A 21,579-nucleotide genomic window follows, 5' to 3' on the forward strand; every position below is an offset into this window, starting at 1 on the left:
ATCATTATATTAATACTAGTAATGTCGTTTTAAATCTACAGCACATTTGAAAATATTTGTTATAGAAAATTACATCTTTAATTGTTACGCAGAAATTGTTTTCAATATGAAAAACACGTCGCAAGCCAGATATTTCTGCTCTAAGATCGTAAATAGTTATATAAATTATGTTGAGAACAAACTTAAGTGCTGATTTTATTTTTACAACTTAGTGCTTTGATGTAATAAAAAATCTACTCTAGAACTATTTAATTAAGTTAAAAATCTGTGTTTATCACCACTTATAGTATATACTTTACGCTTTTATACCTTATATTACCTAAATTCTTTGTAAATAAAATATTTACAAAATAACTTAATTAGGTTAGTGGTTATAAAAGGATAAAATGTAACAAGTCAGTTATATTAGTAGTCGTGTTACAGTGAATAACAATATTCTGTGTACAACTAAGCCAACAAGACATTTAAACACAAACGGTTGTATATCTGGTAAAACGTAAGCAAAGATTTCATATCGTTGACGACCCTTTAGTATAACATCCCATCTATAGAAAGAACAAACTATAGTGTTAAGAGTTTTTTGAAAATTTCTTCTAGGTTTTTCAAAGAACAAGTTTTTTAGTCTACCATAAAAATTACATAAAACTTAAGGTCTTAATTGGTATAAAAGATACCTTAATGTTATTTTAAATACGTCATGTAATAAAAAAAACTGTAAACAACACAATTTTTTTTATTGTTTCTAGTCTAAGTTTCGTTATTTTACATGTAAAATTTGTTTTAAATTGAGGTTTTTTAGTGATTTTTGTTCAAAATTTCAGGATTTTTGCAAATTTCTCAAATTCCAGGTTTTTTACCTAAATTGCCAAATTCAAGGTACTTCAAAATTTTAAGGGTTTTTGGCAACCCTGACAAACGTTTACGTTGCCTTCAACTTTTCAGTAGCTATTTGTTAAGAGTAAAAAACGGCAAAACAGATAAGGCCAAGGGAATATATTTTCTAGTAAATCTGGTCAGTTACTTTTCAAAGGCTTCCGACCTCTGCTTATACATCGTTTAAAGTTCAAAGACTAAACTTTTCAACAAAATCAGATTTTAAGTAGTGATATTTGAAGTGAACTGTTTACTTTGTTAGTAGGTAAACTGTTTTTTAAAAGAAATAATTTGACTAGTATTTATTGTAATTAGTATAAAAAAGTAAGATATAGTTTAATTCATGAAAGTAAATGTATTAAAATTAACTTAAACAATGAAAATAGTAGATGTTACATATATTTAATTTTGTAAAAAATCTTTAAAGGTTTGTTTTCAAATTAAATCTGTAAGTTAAACTGATAATAAATTTGTAAAAAAAGGCATAAAACTAAACAATGATCACAATAAAAAACTGAGTAAAGTTATATTGCAAGAAATGTTAAGCAGTGTAGAGAGAAAGCTTGAAACAATTCTTAATCATTTTGATACCTCTTGAAGAAACGATGTTCTTAATTTTCGAAGTTCTTCTGGTTTATGATTTAGGTTTTCCTGAAAATAAATAACTCATACAGCATTATTACGTACAACTTAAACTTTTAATAATAACACATAATTAATATAAATTAATAAGTTTCGAGATATAGATTTCGTCTACCGAAAGCTTTAGTCTGGTGATCTAATTGGTATGATTAAAACTTGTTTAATTTAAAAACACTAAAATCGTAAAATATACTATAGCAAAAACTATGCAAAAATTAAGAGGTTTTAAATAAACAAAATATCTTTTTAACTTTTATATCATCTAAAAAGTCTATTTAAAACTTACTAATTAATAAATTAAATAATTCATATCAAAAAATAACTTTTTGTATTGGTAGATTAATAATAATTAAGTGTTAACATCTTTAGATTATGTTGGACAAAAAAAAATTACTTTTTGTATTTTGCAAAACAGAACTTTAAACATTATTAACTAAATGTAAGTACAATTTTTCTATAAAACTTTGTGTAATAAAGTAATAGTTAAAAGTAAGTTTTTATTCGACTATACTTAACAAACTAATCAAATTGAGAAACAATTAAACCTTAATATTTTTTTGATATACCTACTTTACAAAAATCACATTAGTAATAACTAAAAATAATAACAGAGATTTTCCTAAGTTTAAGCTAAAAACCATGACAAAAAAAATATTAATACCAAACTTTAAGCAATTTTATTTATACATAAATGCTTGTTAGTATGTTAATGTAGTATAGAAAAAAAAACTAGTTTTTAATAAATAAAATAATTAAAAGCTAACTAAATTTATTGAAAGACAAATAACTCCTTGTTAAGCACAATTATGCACAATTTTGAAGTTTTAGTCAGTTCTAAAACTCGTGAAACTGAAATCGAACTAAATAAAAATACCTTTATTTTCGATTCTACTAAAGGAAAAACTGAAATTGCAAGAAATTTCGCGTTTTGCTTTATAAGGGAGAATTTCTTCTTATTGCTACGCTCTGCATTCATGCAGCCTATTATAAATTGAGTGGCACAGCTTTCAATCTCGTGTATTCCCTTCAGTATCAACTTTTCCATTTCCAATGTAGATATCTGTTTATCGTTTGATAAATAAGCAAACTTTGAATTAAATTGAACCAAATCGTTATTAAAAGTTTCTAAATGACATTTGATGAATTATGTGCAGTAAATAGTAAAGGTCATTGCTGAAAAATATTGTGAAGCAAATTATTCTTTAAAAAATACTGCTTATCAGTTAGTAGCTTTTTTTGTTATTTTAAAACCAAATGAAATTTGAATATCCACAATAAAAATTGATACCTAAAATTAATTTTTAAGCAATAATAATGTTTGCGATAAAACTTAAAAGATAAAGCTTAAAATTTACTTTTGTACAGGCGTCAACGTGGGACAGCAGAGCTCTGGTAAAAGCGATGCTCGAAGCTGTGAGATTGAAAAAACATCCGTCAAATTTGAAATCTGCGAAATTGTTCACACCCAAGCTGCCCATTTCATCAACTAATTTTTCTGCAGCCTACGACGCAAATAACAACCAAATTTATTAAGAACTAAACTCGATGTTAATGTGGTGGTTAAAAATTTATATATATTTTACTGATAGTTACTTCGAGTCTATTAAAAGATATTTTATTCTTTATTTAGAAAATTTACATTTGAACGTCTAATTTTGTATAAGTATAATACTTTTAGCTAAAGTTTTAAAATCAAAAACAGCCTATATTCCAGTATTTATACAAAACTACAATTTTAAAAAATTACAAAAACATAAACAACTTGATAAAATAAAACTAACTTGAGGAGTTCCAGTATTTATTTGTCTCCAGACTTCTTCCGAATTTCTTAGATTAGTAGCATCTATCACCTTTTGCCGATGTCCTTTTAACGATTTACTTAATTGATCATGGAGCAAGTTATTGAGAAGAAAATTCAAGTCAAGTCCTCTAGTTTGCAACTAAAACAAATAGTAATTATATAATTTAGTTAAAACATTAAAAGCTGCAAGAATTAAAAAAATTAAGTTTTTAAAAGATTATTAGTATGAATGAAAACTATTTAAAAGCCTTGCCTTTGAAAAAATGTAAGAATGAATTTAAAATTAAAACTTTATCATGTGTAATTTTACAAGTAATACTATGTAAAGTTATAAAAACTTAAAATTAAATTAATTGGATTCACTGTCGATAATAACTATTTAAACATATTTATTGTTTTTATACTCTTCTATATTCAAAAACTTTCAGTGTATTTAAATCAAATTTAATTGTCAGTATATAACCAATATGGAGTACAGATCAGTATAATAATTTTTCACTATAAATACAAAAAATGTAGACAGTACGGTAATACATAGATAAGGTAGGAACTTTAAAAGGCAAGCATCCACGTAATGTACGCACTTTTGTTAAGTATGTACCTTATCGATGTCCTACTATACTTAATTATATGCATTTAGTATATATATATAGAAGATTTTTATAAAATTAAATAAAAACAGAAGCTAAAAACTTGAATAAAGATTTTTTTTGACTAGAATACAACTATAGTATGAACTTAAGTAAATATATACTGAAAAATGTAATTTACTATGAAGGAAAATATTTTAACTTCTGATAATAAGACTTAAAAAGCGTTTTAACTGAATCTAATATAAAAATACCATTCTAGCAATTTAGTTAAAAGGTAACACAGTAAAAATAATTTATTCACTTTAGTATATCTTTTAGATTAAAACTTACTTTACCACAGTACAATTGAGCATGATGAACACATTCAGCAATATCACTTATGTGTTGGTTTCCACTAAACACTTGTTCTGACAACTTGTTTACAAACGTTTTCATTTCACTCTCAACCCAAACTCCGAACGCTAATAAAATAAAACGAATATTGATAATAAACTGTATACATTGATAACTACCTACTATAATATGCAACCTACCACCTATATATTGTAGATAAAACTAAGTAAAATATTAAATTGAAAAAATTGAAAAGTGCAAGCAGAAAGTTTATGGGATCATAAACAGGATTGCCACTTTTCAAACAGGGTTGCCACAGATCAAGCTGAGAAAAATTTCCTGACTTTTCTAAATCAAACTTATTCTAAAATACATAATCAAACATTTGAAACTGTATATATAAAGCTTTCAATCTTATTTTTATACAGGTTAAACAACAGTTTTTTTGCTGAACTCAATCATCTAACTTTCATTACATCACTTCAACCACCTGTGTATGATTGATGTATTTGCAATAAACAGCTATATCAGCAAAATACTTGTTACTTCTAGCTTATAAACACAATTTGTAAACTATGTATGTTATATAAAATTTTTCTCTTATCATTTAGTATTAAATTTTTAACAAATAAAGCTACTCTTATTTATTTTCAAAACTTAAGTTATTCTACAAAAAAATACTAATAAGTAAACTTTAACCATGTCATATACCTCTTTTATAACTAATTTTTCAAATTTGAACACTTTGAAAAAGTTATAAAGAGGAAGGTATACACATAAACTTGTTACATAAAATACTAACTTGGTGCTTAATTATGAAGAATTTAATTGTTTACTTGAACAAAAACACTTTGATTCTAAAATTCTGCAACATAAACTTTTGTGTATATATCACAGTTTCACTATGGAAGTGTCCTTGCACAGATCATCAATACTAAAAAGCATACAAAAACTGCTTGTTCGAGTAGGGTAGTTGTTCAATATGTTAAAAGAAAATTTTTTCGGTTTTATAAAGGATATTTTATTAATTTTTACCAGATAAAGGCTTAAGAAACTAAGTAGTTTTGTAAAATTCTAGGAATATTTTGCAATTTTAGTCTGACTTTAAAGGATTTTTAAATAATTTATTACCATTTGTAGGCTTTGGAAAATAAGGAATTTTGTAAATTTAAACTGACAAAATCTGACGTTTTTTCAAATTTTGTCAAATTTCTTGAATTTTTTCAAAGACCCTCATTTTTCCTGACTTTCCTGACCTTGTGGCAGCCCTGTTTAAAGCAAAAAAGTTTCTTGACCAAAATCTAGCCTGAAAAATATCAAGTTAGCTTGAGTTGGGCAGAGTTTGTAGGAAAATTAAGTATGTATTTAAAAAGAGCCTCAAAATAAAAAAAAATACAGTTAATCAAGCTTAAATAACTGAAAATACCAATATAATAAAATGAGTTTATCACAAATACAATGATCAAACAAACTATTCAAAAAAACGGCCTGAAGCTTATGACCAATATCAAAACTGGTATGAGTTTTGCACAAAAAATACAAACTAACCTGAATTTTCCAAAGATAAATTTAAACTAGCTTGTTTTATCCTGAAAGTGCAGCAGCCCTGCACAAAGTAAACTTCAAAAAAAAATGCTAGTCAGAAATGACCTAGTGGAGATTGTACTCTGCATACCACAAGCTTTATAGAACTACTTACAACTTGAAAAAGTAAGAAAATAATCAACAAATTCACAACATAAAAACAAAACTTTACTGAGTAAAATTTATTGAATTTCAAGGACAGCTTCTTAACACCTATTATTAAACATACCTATAAAAAGTGGTTAAGTGAAAAAATATTGTGAGTTGTAGTTAAAATGAAGTTTTTATATAAAAACTTAAATTAATTTTAAATTACTCAACAGGAAAACATTTCGATGGACTTAAATTAGTATTATTATTTAAACTAATCTTGTAGTAACCAAAAACACTAACTTATAGAAAACTAAGAAACGTTTTAAACACTTTCTAAAACCAAGTTAAAAAATTGACGTAAAGTCAAAATAAATAAAAATTTTTAATTCTGCATTCTTTAATTAAGGGCATAGAGGGTCCACCTTGTTTTTTACAAGTTGACTTTATTTTGTAGAGTTTAATCTGAGCTATCAGACGTTTTTAACCACTTAACAAAATTCAAAGTAACTTTCAAGATATAAGCGATAAAAGTCGGTGACCTAAATAGGTTCCTAGAAAATGCAAAAAAGACTATTTAAATTAACATCTATCTCCTCCTTCATTTTGTAACCTATCTTCTTCAATTTTTTACAGTTAGTCTATTACTAATATTTAAACCGATTTGATGCAGGAGTTTAATTTTGAAAAATAAAAGTTTTATTTAAAAAACCACTAGTTTTTTTTGTTTTTCTTTCTAAAATTTATATTTTTCAATATTTTTAAAAACTCGATTAAAAGTCTTTTAAATTATAAAAAGAATGTTTTCTGAAAAATTGAGGTCTCTAGCTCGAAAAACTAAGGAGGAGATAGATTGTTAGTGAATTTTTTAATTTCTCTGAAAAATATCCGTCCATACATTTGTATTGGAAACTATTTACAAAAACGTCTATATCCCAAAAACTAATCAAATCCCCTACGCCCTTAACACTAAATTTATTCAAATACTCCGAAAACACGCTAAGAAACAACGTCATGAACAACATATTTAGCTATAGATAGTACAGCAAACAACTCAGGAATTTTTATACCTGAAAAACAACCAGATATTTCGCCAAAAGCATGTTGGAACTCATCAGCAGTTTCATTGATGTTTGAAAAGAAAATTTTTGACAGCTTGTTGATGAAAAGAGTAATTGACCCTTCAGTTCTCAACTGCTGCAACGCGAACTCAATTGCCGAGCTTCGGTTCTTTAAAAACAAATCACATGCCTGTATTAAAAACGTTTTATATTTATTTTATTAAATAAATGTTACACAGACTTTTTTACATGTTGTATGTGTATATATATCATAAATTAGTTAACTCTTTTGGCAAGTATTTTTTATAAAACTCATAAATAGCAATAAACCTCGTGAAATCATAAATATATATGTAAATATAAATACTAATCTACTCTTGAAAATCTTCTTAACAAAAATAACAACATATTAAACCTTGAAAACTTGTCCTTGTTTGATGAGCAGTGTAACAGGTCTTCTAAGAACGGAGCAACCTCTCCGAAGAGATCTATCTGGAGTGCTTTTCAATTCACTAAAAAAATACTTAAATTTTTACTATTGGCTCTTAAGAATATCAAAGTTTTTTTAAATTCGCGATTAAAAATTTAATTTTTAAAAGAGTTGAATAATATTTATTTTTTACATTACCGTATCTAGATAAAACATGTACATTCATACAATTATCCGTAAAAACCCAGTTGAATAATCCAGGATAAGTATAACTGAATAAACTTATAAAGCAATTATTAAATATAAGTAAACGGAAATAAACATTCAAATTTTATTTGCTTTAAAAATTATGTTAGAACATAAATAATTTTAAATCACTTACTTGCACAAAACATCTACAAGCTGTGAGTTTCGAGCTTCTAGTTTTTCCTCACAACTTTTTCGAGGCTTTTCGCTTGGGATATTTGCAACCAATTTTTTCACTGAAAAAAAGTTAACAGAAAATAAACTAAATAAAAAGTATTTTTTGTAAACAGCATTTCGATAAAATACTTTTAGATTTAATTGAAAACTTCCAAGTCATCAACTGTAGTTAAAATTTAATTTACTATATAGCTGATAAGAAATAATGTTGCAAAATTTATTTAAAATCTAGCACAAGAAAAGACGTTAACTGCCAGCATTTTTGTATATGTCGTTTAAAAAAAAATTGGAATTTTTCAGCTATGTACTTTAATGTATACAATTTTAACGGAATAATTTAATGATGTACCGTTGCTTAAGACTCCTATTTAAATTTTTACATTTTGATTGATTTTTTTTTAAAGTAACTGAATATATATATTATCCCTTTAAAGGTCAGTGAAACACTTGCTTTAGATAAAAATGTTGTGTTTTACTTAAATAGTAAAAATTATATTTGTATGAACTATATAGTTAACTTAATTGTTGTGAATATCATGTTTTATTTATTTTTATTAACTTATTAGTCTTGTTGTTAATGTAAAAAAACTATACGCATAAAATATATTTTTTCATAACTTAGTGAGTAAAAATTGACGGAAAATTTAGAAATTTATAATTACAGTCTAAAATATGAACTAAAGAAGAAAATAATGTAATTTTATATAGTTTTAAAGTTATAACTTTTTTCACAGCACTACAACCAATTTAAAAACTATTTTGAAATATAATAGCGGAATCGTGACTTAAAAGTCATAAAAAAATCTTATTTTATAATGTTTATATTGATTAATGCTCCAAAACAGTGTGCTTTTAAGTATAATTTTAGTTTTACATAAAAAGAAACATAATGTAAAATGATTAGTTTTGTCGCAGCAAAAGCTGATATCACTGAAATGTAATACCTATATATTTTCTTTTATTCAAAACTAACATTTAAGTAAGGAATCAACTGCTCTTTCAAACATTCGTTGGGCAATAAAAACGTCTAAATCTTCAAACTCATTGTTAAACTGTGACATCATAATACGACTTTCCTCTGCGTTGTTTACTTCCATTAGTTTTTCCACTTTTGACTTGGATGGAGATGCAAACTCGAAAGGGTCTGTTGAAAAAACCACTTAATGTTTGTTAAAAATTTAGTTAAAAAAAAACAATTTGGTATTCCTAACCAACTATTAAAGCTAAAATATAAAAAACCATTTAAGTATTTAACAATGTAGAACACTAAAAACTTCTTCAAATGTTTAATTTCAAAAATTATTCTTATCTGTACACTTCTTTCAAAATTTTATGCTTTTTATATTTTCTGACAAATAAAAACATTATACAAATCAATTTCAATAACAATATTTATGATAGTTTATATTACTTTGCTGGCATTTATGAAAGTTGATATGGAAAACTGTTTAAAAAGAATTAGTAAAAATCAACTGACTTTTAGGTGTAACGGGGGAAATGGGAGAATTTGGCTGAACAATTTTTGGTTCATTTGACTCTTCACTGAGATGCTGGCGTTTTGTTAAATCCATAACTTCAATCCACTCGCGCTAATAATTTCACGGTATAAAATAACATCTATTTAAAAATTATTAACACTATTTCAAAAACAAACAAGTAACCGTATTTCATTTAATTATTGTTGTTTTACTTAATTTAAGGAGATATACGGGTAAAGCACTTTTTTACATATTGATATGATTTAAAAAAATTTAACTTAGCTAGTACATACTGGCTTTTTTACCTTTTTTTTAAATTTAAATTAGTTCTTGAGATATAAAGATAAAAATTTTGAGATTTCAATAGGTTCCCTATGGAAAGTTCAAGTAAAAAAGCAAACAAAAGACTATTTCATTTCATACCTACCTTCTCCTACATTTTTTGAGCAAATATTCTCAAACTATTTCAGTCTAATTTTTTTACTTAAAACAAATAATGCGTTGGTAGAAACTTTTAAAAATTTGTTTTAACGCATATACGTTTCTATAACCAATAAAAGTTTAAATTTTTGTTCTCTTTTATATAAATTACTCAATTTTTATTTCTTATAATTTCAAAAGCAATTATATAATATTGCAATAAATATTTACTAGAAATCTGTGGTCAATAGTATAAAAAAGAGAATAGATAATTAAAAAATTGCGGCTCCTGGTGATTGTCATGGAGACTTTGTAGAAGTTGACTATATCTCCTAACTTAATTATTTTTTTAATTCTGTAGAAATTACTTGTAGTTGATACTTCAAGCTTTCATATACAAATATATATATATTTTTTTAATTTTTAACCCAATATGTGCCCTTATCAAGTTACTCATTTGAGTGAAACACATTATGTAAACAAGTTACCCACAGTTGGCCCGCAACTGGAAATAGCAAAAAAAAACTTCTTTTTAAAAGTTTGTGGGTATAAAGCCAAGATTCTTGCGCATTTAGGGCTTCAAACAAAACTAAAAAATTCATCTAAAATTAAAGTTATGTCACTTGGCGCAAGGCGATTTGATTTAAAATCTTTAAAAACAGAAAATCAACGCTTAAATAAAAAACTACTTTAATATCAAAGTACTTGATTACTTTTTACAGAATTTAAATAAGATAATTAAAAAAATTGTCATTAATTTTGAAAAAAAACCATTAAATTTAAAAACTTTATTTTGTCTCGTTAAAAAAAAGTACTTTTTTTATTTATTTATATAGACATTCTAGTAAACTTTTTAAAATAACAAAAACTTTGAATAGGTGGATAACATTTATATATGTATGTATATATTGTTTAAATCCTCAGATTTACTTGATTAAAAAACACAAACAAAACATTATCCACCTACCCAAATTTTTTTAATAAAAAGCATTCTAGAAAGAAATAGTCAAAGATTTTACTAAAAATACCCTATAGAACAGCGATTCTTAACCTGGGGTAAATTCCCTTATTTTAGGGGGTAAATTTTCTTTATTACAAGTTTTGTTAATTAATGTTTACTAATTGAATCTTTAATTTATAAGTTAGAATTAAACTGTATTTTTTTAAGTTAAATAAACTCTTAAAACTTTAGGATTTCTATATCTAATAAGCTTATAGTTCAAAAATCTTGTTTTTTTCCTCAAAATCAAATTTAAATAAAACTTAGATATTGGGGTAAATTAGGAAATTGCTTTCCATAAAGGGGTAAAACATGGAAAAAAGGAAGAACCGCTGCTGTGGAATCTATTTAAAAAAGTGTTGACTACATAATTTTAGTATAAAGAATATTTTTTCATAACTATAACTTTATATTTAGTATCTACTAAACATCTACAAGCTGATAAAAAGCAAAACTTATAAAAGTATAAGTTTGATTTAATTTATATCTTATTTCAAAAACAAAGATATTTGTAATTAAATACTGTATTAATCAAAACAATTTTATAAGAGCTACTACTTAAAGTCCAATAACTTTTATTAAGTTAGATTTTTTTTTAGTTTTGAAAACTTGACAAATACAACCTTAGATTATATTAAAATCAAATAATTGTAAAGATTTACAAATGTTGATTTTTTAAGAAAATTCACTTCCTATTTCCAGTCAAACGCGATTCGGGCCCACTAAGTCACATTAAAAAAAAAGTAAAGTTGAATTGAACTTATTAAGGACATAGAGGTTACATCACTTTTTAAACAGTTGATCTTATTTTATACTTTAATAACTTAGCTACTAGTAGCTTTTTACTGAATTTTAAATGTAATTTTTGAGATCAAAACAATAAAAGTTGGAGAGTTAAATATGCTCCTTATGAAGGTAAAAAAATACTGTTTAATTAAGAATCTAATTCCTCCTACAGCTTTTAAACAATCGTTTAAAAATTTTAACAGTCTAGTCTTTATAAAACAATACTATTTGTAAAAAAAAATTATTAAAAACTGTTTTATTTTCAAAAACAAGGATTTTATTTTACCTTTTTTAAATGCTCTGGGAAATTGTTTTTAAAACTGCAAGAAAATTTTTCGAGTAATTGAGGTAAACGGCTCTCAGAACGCGTGAGAAGATAGACTTTCAGTAATTTTATTTTAGAAATCAAGAAAATTAGTCATAAAAACTTCTTGTCTATGATTTTGTAGTGTTAACTTGCTTTTAAAACTGGCTATATCTCAATAAAAAAGTTTTTATTGTTTTGTACTTAATACAAAGTATCAATCAGTATATACTTAAAACTTTTAAACATAGACTAATGTTAGTTTAAAAAAAACAAAAAAAATATTTTGACCTTAAAAAGTTTTAATCCTTTATTTAAATATTTCAAGAATCGTTTATGTAATAAAATCAAGATATGTATAATGATTTTGACTTAGTTAACCATTTATTTATATTTAAATATTTTCTTAACTCATTAATAATAACTCATATCTAATTTATAAAAGTCTAAAAAATTATCTATAACTAATAAACAAACTGTGCTACAATTTTAATTCTTTTTCATACTAGTGATAGGAGAAAACAATACTGCTTTGCTTGACAAAGAATAAACCTGACGAGATAAGTTACGATTGGAATTATTTACATAATTTAAGAAAATAAGTTATTAAAGTTATTATAGCAACTTACTTTTTCTTTTGCATTTTCACACTGAAACATTCTAGCATTTGCTAACACCAATATTTTGAAGGCATTTTTTACACCTGTAAGAAATTTCAAACAATTTAAAGCAAAAGCAAAAACAAAAAAGTTATAAGATAAACATTGTCAAAAACATTTTGAATATAAATTTTAGTTAATAAGGTTTTAATAAAAAAAGAGGTTTTGTTGCGATTTATATTTAAAACTTACCATAAATGTAGTCAACACATTTAACTCAAAAAAATAATTTCCTTTGCAAGCAAATTTATCTAAGCTAATAGATACTTTTTACAGCGTAACAAACCTTACAACTTAAGACTTTAAACAAAAAAATTACAACATAGAGTACAACCATTTAACTTGCTTACGTTGCATATCACGAGCATTGACCATGGCTAATGTGTCAATTTGCCAGTTAGCTACGAACTTGTACATGAACTTGTCAACGCTTGCAACCTGCTTTCCCCTCCCGCGTTGATGTGCCGACTGGATAGGTGCCGTCAGCATCAGACTGTCACATGTTAAAAGAACAAATTTAAACATTAAGCAAGACTATTCTTGATGATCAAGGAAGGCCATAGTGGGTAAGACACTTTTTTGCAAATTGAATTTATTTCAAAGAGCTTTATTGAGATTGAACTTGATTTTTACCGTTCGGTAAAACTCAAATTATGGTATATTATAAGGGTACAAAGTCAAAGAGTTCAATAGGTTCCTTATAGAAGGGATTAAAGTAAAATAGCAAAAAAAAAAAATCATAAAAAACCTAGTTTTTAAGCATTCATTTTTAGTTTCTCTAAATTAAACTTTCTCAGTTTAATCTTAGTTTAATAATAAATAACCGTATTGTAGGATTTGAACTTTTTGGACTTTAATTGATTTATATATATATATATATATATATTCAAATTATAAATTCAAGCGTTTGTTAACAAAATACCCCAGCGAAACAAGTTCACTGGAATGTATAACAATAACAAATTATACAGTATCCTTCTTTTATTACACTAACACATGTTTCTGTAGGTTAACGGATTAACACACTTTAACGGAGTTCTGTAAAAAAATACTTTAAGTAAAGAGTAGAAGCTAAAGTAGGTGTATACATGTGTCTATTAAAAATAAATGTAATTGCTATAGATTTTTATAGGTTAATGGTTAATAATAGATAAAATACGTAATGTTAAATCCGACTGTTATAAAACTATATAATATTTGTTATAATTAAGTCTAAAATAAATAAATTAAAAATACAAAATAAAAAAATTAATCATAATATAAACTACTTACATGAAATGAAGGAAGTACTAATTCTAAATAATTACTGGTTACTAATCATTCAAAAAAATATAATGTATATATATATTTATTCATTTATAGTATTTTTTTGATTTTTATAGCTCCGTTGTAGTGTGTTATCCCGTTAAGACCTAGAAACATGTGTTAAGGTAATAAAAAAAGAACACTGTTTAATTTGTTATTATTATATTCCAGTGAACTTGTTTCGCTTGGATCTTTACTAACAAACGCTTAAATTATATTTTTGAATAGTTATATCTATTTAAAGTTTTTTTTTTAAGTTTCGGTCAATAGTGCTCGACAATTAAAATTTGGAGCTAAATATTTAATTATATGTTAAACGACAGCTTTTTACAGCTGTTTTACATCTCAAAACAGCTTTAATTTAATAGAGATGTTTTTCAGAAACTAATAATTTAAAATTTTTATAAATATTGTGATGTAGTAATAATGAAGGTTTTTGTGCAGTAAGTTAAGTTTGAAAATACGCTGTTTTTCGTTTTGTTTTAGTTTAAGAACTTGTGAATATTGAAAAAGTTTTAGTAACTGCTATAAAAAATTTTGTAAAGTACGGACGAGAAAAGAGTGAAATAGACAAATGTTTTAAACCGTTGGTGTACGCTGCTTAATTTTACTTTGATTTTAATTTAATTGGGTTTATTTTTGCTAAAAAATAATTTCTGATAATGTATGCATATGTTTTTCATTTCGCTTTTCTTGTTTAGTAAACCCTGCCCTTTAAACAACCAATGTCTAACTTCTAATAAAATCTATAGTGCAACACTAACATCCAATAAAGCAACTAAACAGTACGTAGGGTCTACGGGAAACAGTTTCAAAGATAGATATATGAATCATAAAACTTCATTAATCAATTTAAATAAAAGAAGTACAACAGAACTTGCTAAATATATTTGGGAACTAAAAAAGGTAAAAATACGGTTTTTAAGATAAAATGGGAAATACTAAGTAGAACAAAATAAAAATCTAATACTAAATTTGGTTGCAAACTTTATAACCTAAAAATAATCGAAATAGATAAAGCAGACAAGACTAAATCACTAAACAAGAAAAGTGAAAAACAAAATATATGCATAATAACATTATTAATTATATAAAAGTCGTAGTAAATTTTTATGCTGTAATTTTGATGAATTTGAACTTTCGACTCTGTTATTCAAATTTAGGAGAAACCATGTAAGAAGCTAAAAAGCAACAAAAATAAGTAAGTACAATTTTATAATTCTAAGTACTTAACATCATAGGAAAATTATTATTTAAAAACGAATAACTAACAACAATTTAGTTAAAGAAAGAACACACAAATTCTGTTAAGAAGATATATTTCAGTTCTTCTTATCAGTTGAATACAAAGCTAACATGATATTAAGTATCTGCATTTATATTTTAACAAAGTAATCATAAAGTAAATAAAATATAAATACTTTTTTCACCTTCAAAAGTTTACAAAATTCTTATTTCAAGTTCTAAAACAAAAAATAAAATCTCATATAAAGTTTCAAACAAAGTAATAAAAACCCACCAGTCATTAAAAAGAAACAAGTGAAATTTGTTGATGATTTCAAATGAGTCCACGTCTAACTCGACAACATCTCCGTCATGGACCAAGTATCTTGATGGATTGTTCACAACTGACTATAAGCATTATTACTAAAAGTAAACCAGCAATATCTTAAATAGTATTAAACTACATTAATGAAAAATAACATTTTAAAAATTCTAATAGCGTCTATAAACAAAATTTTACCATATTATCATAAAATAAATACTGACTTACATTTCAAGTTTAATTTAAGACAATAGAATGGCCGACATAATGTGGTACAACATTTTTTAGAACAACTAATGATTATTTTAAAGATTAAAGTATGAGCGATATGATATTTTTTATAGAAAATAAAAAATAAAACGATATTTGAGATAGAGTTAGTTTTGTAAAAATATCGATACAAACAAAAGAAAAAACTTTTTATATATAATTTTCGGAAATTTAAGAAAAAATTAGTTCACAGATTCTAATCTGAGCAATTAGTATTTCATCAAAAATGACTAAGGTAAGATTAAAAACCGTATTTGAATAATAACTCTTAAATTAATTTGTTTTAGTTTTTTTCAAGTAATAAACGATCTGTAATGATAACAATAAATAACAAAATACAATACAATGAGCTACATAGTACAGTGCTTATTTACTTATCCGGACTTCACTTATCCGGACAGTTTCAGTCGAGAAGTATGTTTAAAAGTTTTCAATATCAAACAAAAACATTTTTGTGTGTTACAAATATTTTAGTTTTCATGCTGTAAGAAAATTTTGAGTGATTTTATAAATTCTTCATTTTAGCTCATTATTAATTCAAAACAATGTTATTTAAAATACGACTTAAAATTTTTTATGTAAACTTATGAAGTTTTTTTGAAAGTTGATTAAATTCTAAGTTTTTTTTTTCGAAAATAAATGTATAACAGTTCTTTTATGTTTGATTTTTAGTTAAAACTATATTATAAAAGTTTTTAATTTATATACTTTTGTTTAAGATGAAGTACATCAAAATTTTAATTAAGTTTTATAAGTTTGACACTCTGTTTGACACATTATTACTTAAAAAGCTCTGAAGATCCTTGCAGGAGAAATAGTGTCACCTAAAGTAACAATCGTTAAATAAAAACATTTTAATAAGTTTGACACACTCAACATACCATGTTTTAAAAATGGAAAAGACATAAAAAAACGAGTTGACTAACCATTGAAAATAAACTAGAAGTTTGTAAAATAGTAAAAACAATTGTACGACATTTTGAAAAGTGAAGAAAAGTTTGTGAATGTTTAAAGCAGATAAAAAGTAGCTGAGCTTTTATTAGTTATTATGCATTGCACAATATACAGCAGTTATAGTATTTTATTAAGAAAATTTTTGGTACTTTCCGGAAAAATGCTTATCCGGACATGATTACAGAAAAAAATGTTCCCAACATGTCCAGATAAGTGAATATACACTGTACTACATTACCTTTAGTTGAATTAAAGCAGAAAAAAAATATCTAAAGAAGATTGACAAGATATTAAATCTTATAAAGCAGATTGGATTGTAGAATAATTAAGTAAAACTTTGTTATAGCTAGTTTTGAAAATTTAAAGTAAAAATCTAAATTTGAAACCTATGAGAATGCACACATTAAAATTTAAATTATCTAGAAATCCATCCGGACTTATCAGGAATGCTCATTGCGTATTTCTCCTACCGTTTACTCCATGTTCAAGCCTCCTTAGCGCATAATAGTCCTTTAATCGACATAAAGAAAGTAACTCAATAATTTATGCAATGGGGTCATTGGTTTTTAAGAAACTTCTTCTAAGTTTTCTGATTTTTTCCAGGTTTTTAATAGTAAAAGTTTACTTGTTTCTTTTTAGTAGAAAATTAATTTATGGTTAGAAGGTTACTAGACACAACTTGAAATTTAATAAATTAAAAAAAAAAAGTTGTAGGTCTAATTGATTGGATTATAATAGTAACAAGTTTTGAAAAAGTATCTATATATAGAGAATTATTGCCAGTCTATAAACTACTACATTTAAAATTTATTTTAGCCAAATCTCAAAAAAAAAACTATAATTTTGCAGAAAAAAAAAATTTCCTAGGTATTAATTAGAGCTACAATTGTTTTTTTTTTTACCTTTCTAAATATGTATTACTTTTTGAGTTATGGCCCTACAAACATTTTTTAAAGAATTAAAATTTTATGAATTTGAATTATCCAAATTTAAATAGTCGTGCAACCGGTTAAAATATATTTCAACTACTGAAAAGATACTTTAGTGCTACTTAAAATGTGTTTTATATGAACAAAATTCATAAGTGACTATTCGTGCAAAACTGAATCTATGCAAAACCGACTTATGGTGCAAACCTGTCTGTTCTAATACATTTACTTAAAACAGATATTAATAGTAATATTAATATATATACCAACCTCACAGCCTTCTACTTTAGTTAGCAATGACTTCATTATCTTTTTTCTTTCAAGCTCCTTATTGACATTGTTGTTCTGGAATTTATTCTCTTGTAACTTTTCATCTGAAAATAGCTATTATTAAAAAAAAAATTAATATAAATAAACAAAGTCTATAACTAATTATATCTTTTTTACCAGCGTGCTGATCTTTTGGTTGAAATGTCTTTATCATGTCGTCCATTAATGTTTTCTGGTCCGTTAAAATGTTGTTTAGCTGAAACATCTCTCCCTCTAAAACTGGTTTGAAAAAATTGTTTATTTTAGACACAGAAAAATAGTAGTATATAAATAAGCTCTTATTTTACAGTAAATTGAGCAATATATTTTAGTTAATACAGATAACTGTATGACATAGCAAAATATAATATTTTCCAACAAATTTTTTTTATCAAAAATAAAGCATTATATTTTAAAAATATATTTAAATATTTTTTTGAATATCTTAACTTAAATCTAAAGTATATGTTACCATAATTAATGAACTTCATATATATTTAACTTGAAAAATCTAATTAAAAATTAACATAACTTTTTTAATCAAGATACAAAAACTTCAAAACTTTAGATGTAGTATTGTATAAATTGCAAAGTTTGTTTAATAAAAATAATACCATATCTTATTCTTAAAATGCTTTTTAAACAACTTACAAGAAATTTCTTTAGCAGTATCTATGAAAAGCTGGTAATTTTTGTATACTTGCTTTTTGAGAATTTGTGCAGTTTGCTCACCCAACATTTTAACTCTTTGACGATTTTCTATCAAATCTTTATCACCATCAGACTCTTTGCTAATACTGTGAGCGTCTATTTTAAAAGCTCAACTTAAATTAAAACAGTTTTTAGAAAAGAAATAGTACAAAAACTTAATTTAAAAATACATGTGTATATATGGGTAGCTGTCTAAATTGCACGAGCGTACAAAATTGCACGAGTGCACAAAGATACTTGTGTAAATTGCACAAAGATACTTTTGCACGAGTTAATTTTATTTTTTACTATCAGTGTTACCTCTAACCCTTACCCTCGGTCGGTAAGTAATTTTTTTTTTTGATTAAAGTTGTTTAATAATTTTTATTTTTTCTTTTAATAAATAATTTTCAAACTTATTTTTTACTATCGCTGTTACCCATAACCCTTACCCTCGGTTGGTTGCTTTTTTATTTAATTAGTTTTTTACTTTTATAATATTTTTATTGGTAATTACTATATTTTTCTTATCACTGTTACCCCTTACCCTCAGTCTGTAACTTTTTTTTATCTTTTTTTTTATTTATTATTTTTTAGTTTTTTTTTTGTATTTTTTTACTCTTAACAAAAATGTGACTCGTGCAATTTTGTGCCCTTGTGTAAATTTGGCTTCGTGCAATTTAGTAACCTCGTGAAATTTTGTCTTCGTGCAATTTAGACACGTTCCCGTATATTTATATATATCTAATATATAATTTTGTATTTAGAGAAGCTCACACAAAGAAAGTGTAAAGCTGGTTTCTCCTTTTAAAAAATGTGTTTTTTTTATTTTCATTAAGTATTTCATAGGTTATAAGAATTTAAATGCGGTATTTTTTTGTTATATACTAGTTCTAAATTTACTAGAAAATTCTTGAAATCATGTCAAAACTAATGGTTGCAACAGTTACGTAATGGTATATCAAATGCTTATATGTGACCTTTTTTTAAAGGTTTTCTTTGATATAGTATAGTGTTTATTAAAAAATAAAATAAAGTGTCAAAAAGACTCAAAACATTTAGTTACTTTCTTAATTTATAAAAAAAACTTTATAAAATTCTTACTGGTGGCATATACCTTACTTTTTTGTTTTTGCAACCAATATTTTGAATCTTATCTATGCTTTAAGAAAAAAGTTTTAAAATTTTGAGTTTTCAAACAACTTATATTGTTTTTCAATACATACTGTACTATATTTATAAAAATGGTAAAAAAAGATTTGTAAATGAGTATTTCAGGTATTTTTGTGTAGGTTTTACGAGCCATTTTTTGACAAAAACTATAAAAAATTTAAACTGAAAACAGTAAAGCCTAGTTGCATTTAAATTTTTTAAATACTTTTAAAACAGAAAAGAACAAAAACAGTTTTGGAAATATAATATAACTTTTACACAACTATGTATAACAATTGGTTTTATTTTCAAGTCAGAAAAAATCTATTTTGCTAAATACCCTTTTTAACCTACTGTAGCCAGTATTTATTTCGGCCATCATCAACTAAGTAAAGTTAAGATGTGTTTCGCCATCGATAACAAACAATTAACTTCACCGCACGATCAACTACAAACAGCATCGACACAACCGACGACCGATTTCTGCACAACAGCGGTTTCTTGCGACTTTGCCTACCTGATGAGTCCCAATTAAGACGAAACCGGTCGAAGGTTGTCTCGGATGCTGTTGTTGTTGACCGTGCGGTGAATTCATTGTTTATTATTTATAACCTACCGTAGCTTAGAAATGTCATAGTAAATAAAGATATTCTTAAATTAATAATATAAATTATGTAAATAAGCATCAAAAACAAGCGTTGCAATTAATCAAAAATCACTAGTCTATATAAATCTAGCTAATAGTAAGCTACCGGATCCAGTATGCAGATCCTGTCAGCTATTACTATTTCAGATCAATCTGATCTTAGTTTGGAGAAAAATATTTAGATCCTACCGGATCTTAATTTAAAAAGTATCCAAATCTCGATCCCGTAGATCACAACTAAAACAACCTTATTCTTATATTTAGGGGTAATTTATAGTAAGAAAGAAAAAAAAGATTAAGGCATAGAAAGGGAATTAAATTACTTTTTAAATTTTTGTTTTATTTTGTAGATTTTGAGTTAGGCTATAAGTTACTTTTTACAGATTTTAAATATTCAAACTTTATTTTATAACTAGTTGCTTAAAGTTGGAGAGTACAATAGGTACAATATTGGCACAGAAAACTAAAACGGTGAATAAATTAAATTCACTGAAAATCTATCTCCTCCAACGGTTTTCGAGATAAATACTTTTAAGTTCAGTAAATGTTCTTTGCAATATTAAAAAAAATATGTCGTGCCAAATTGATAAATTTTTGCCAAAAATATATTTTATAGTTCTATTTTTTTTGGTTTTCTGGTCATAAAACTTTAGTCTTTTTTATTTATTACTACAGATTTTCAAATAGTCTGACATTAAAGATAAAGAAGGTCATTATAAAATTTGGAGAAAAACTAGTTAATTTAAACTTACATTTAATTGGATCGAAATCTCTTCTACTCAAAGTTCGAGCCAAAGAATCATTGTTTTTAGACCAATTCATTTTAATTTTTTTTTATTCTACAAATAATATACTGCTTTGTAATTTCACTATACATATTTTTACTGTATAGTAGATAAAACTAAAAGTGAAAATTTTGTTAATTAAAAATCATCACAGATAAAAAAGCAAAAACACATACCACAAATATCTAAAAAATCATTTATTCAATGTTTTTTTACTAAAAAAAAAATTATTTACAAGTACAGAAAAATTATTACTTGTTGTTATAGAAGCAAGACATGTAAACAAAACGGTAAAATGTATGATTGATACAGTTAAATAAAAAAATACACGTCAAAAATATAAAACACAAAAAGGATAATTATGTTTTAATTAAAATATATGTACTTATTTTAAAGATAAAAATTATGTGTGAAAATAATAAAATTAGACTTAAAAAACATTAACAATTACTCAGGAATATTTGAATTTCAAACATATAATTAGCATAAATTTCATTACTAAAAAAATTATGAACC

At 25.1% G+C, this 21,579-nt stretch overlaps 1 protein-coding gene across 1 annotated transcript; it reads right to left on the reverse strand.

The window, feature by feature from the left end:
• Window positions 1–903: 903 nt before the first annotated feature.
• On the reverse strand, window positions 904–21,119 carry LOC145834032 (exocyst complex component 8-like). The gene is made up of 17 exons (XM_082941346.1): window positions 21,031–21,119; window positions 18,442–18,597; window positions 17,929–18,030; window positions 17,752–17,855; window positions 15,302–15,414; window positions 12,828–12,970; window positions 12,448–12,521; window positions 9,308–9,419; window positions 8,804–8,974; window positions 7,790–7,889; window positions 7,393–7,489; window positions 6,987–7,167; window positions 4,240–4,370; window positions 3,297–3,455; window positions 2,871–3,017; window positions 2,390–2,575; window positions 904–1,524 (listed from the first exon to the last, which is right to left on the reverse strand). Exons 1-17 carry the CDS (start codon window positions 21,098–21,100, stop codon window positions 1,453–1,455), a joined length of 2,118 nt encoding a protein of 705 aa, XP_082797472.1. The 5' UTR covers window positions 21,101–21,119; the 3' UTR covers window positions 904–1,452.
• Window positions 21,120–21,579: the final 460 nt, after the last annotated feature.

The sequence above is a fragment of the Thalia democratica genome, chromosome 4 (assembly GCF_965202585.1).
Source record: "Thalia democratica chromosome 4, ktThaDemo2.hap1.1, whole genome shotgun sequence".
Classification (NCBI taxonomy): Eukaryota; Metazoa; Chordata; class Thaliacea; order Salpida; family Salpidae; genus Thalia; species Thalia democratica.

Excerpts from the sequence above, each read along its gene's own strand:
- LOC145834032 (XM_082941346.1), bottom strand. The coding sequence starts at position 21,100 with ATGAATTGGTCTAAAAACAATGATTCTTTGGCTCGAACTTTGAGTAGA. Across the intron at positions 18,031-18,441 it reads TACTGCTAAAGAAATTTCTT|TTTTAGAGGGAGAGATGTTT; the intron begins GTAAGTTGTTTA and ends TTTTCAAACCAG. Across the intron at positions 3,018-3,296 it reads TAAATACTGGAACTCCTCAA|GCTGCAGAAAAATTAGTTGA; the intron begins GTTAGTTTTATT and ends TTTGCGTCGTAG.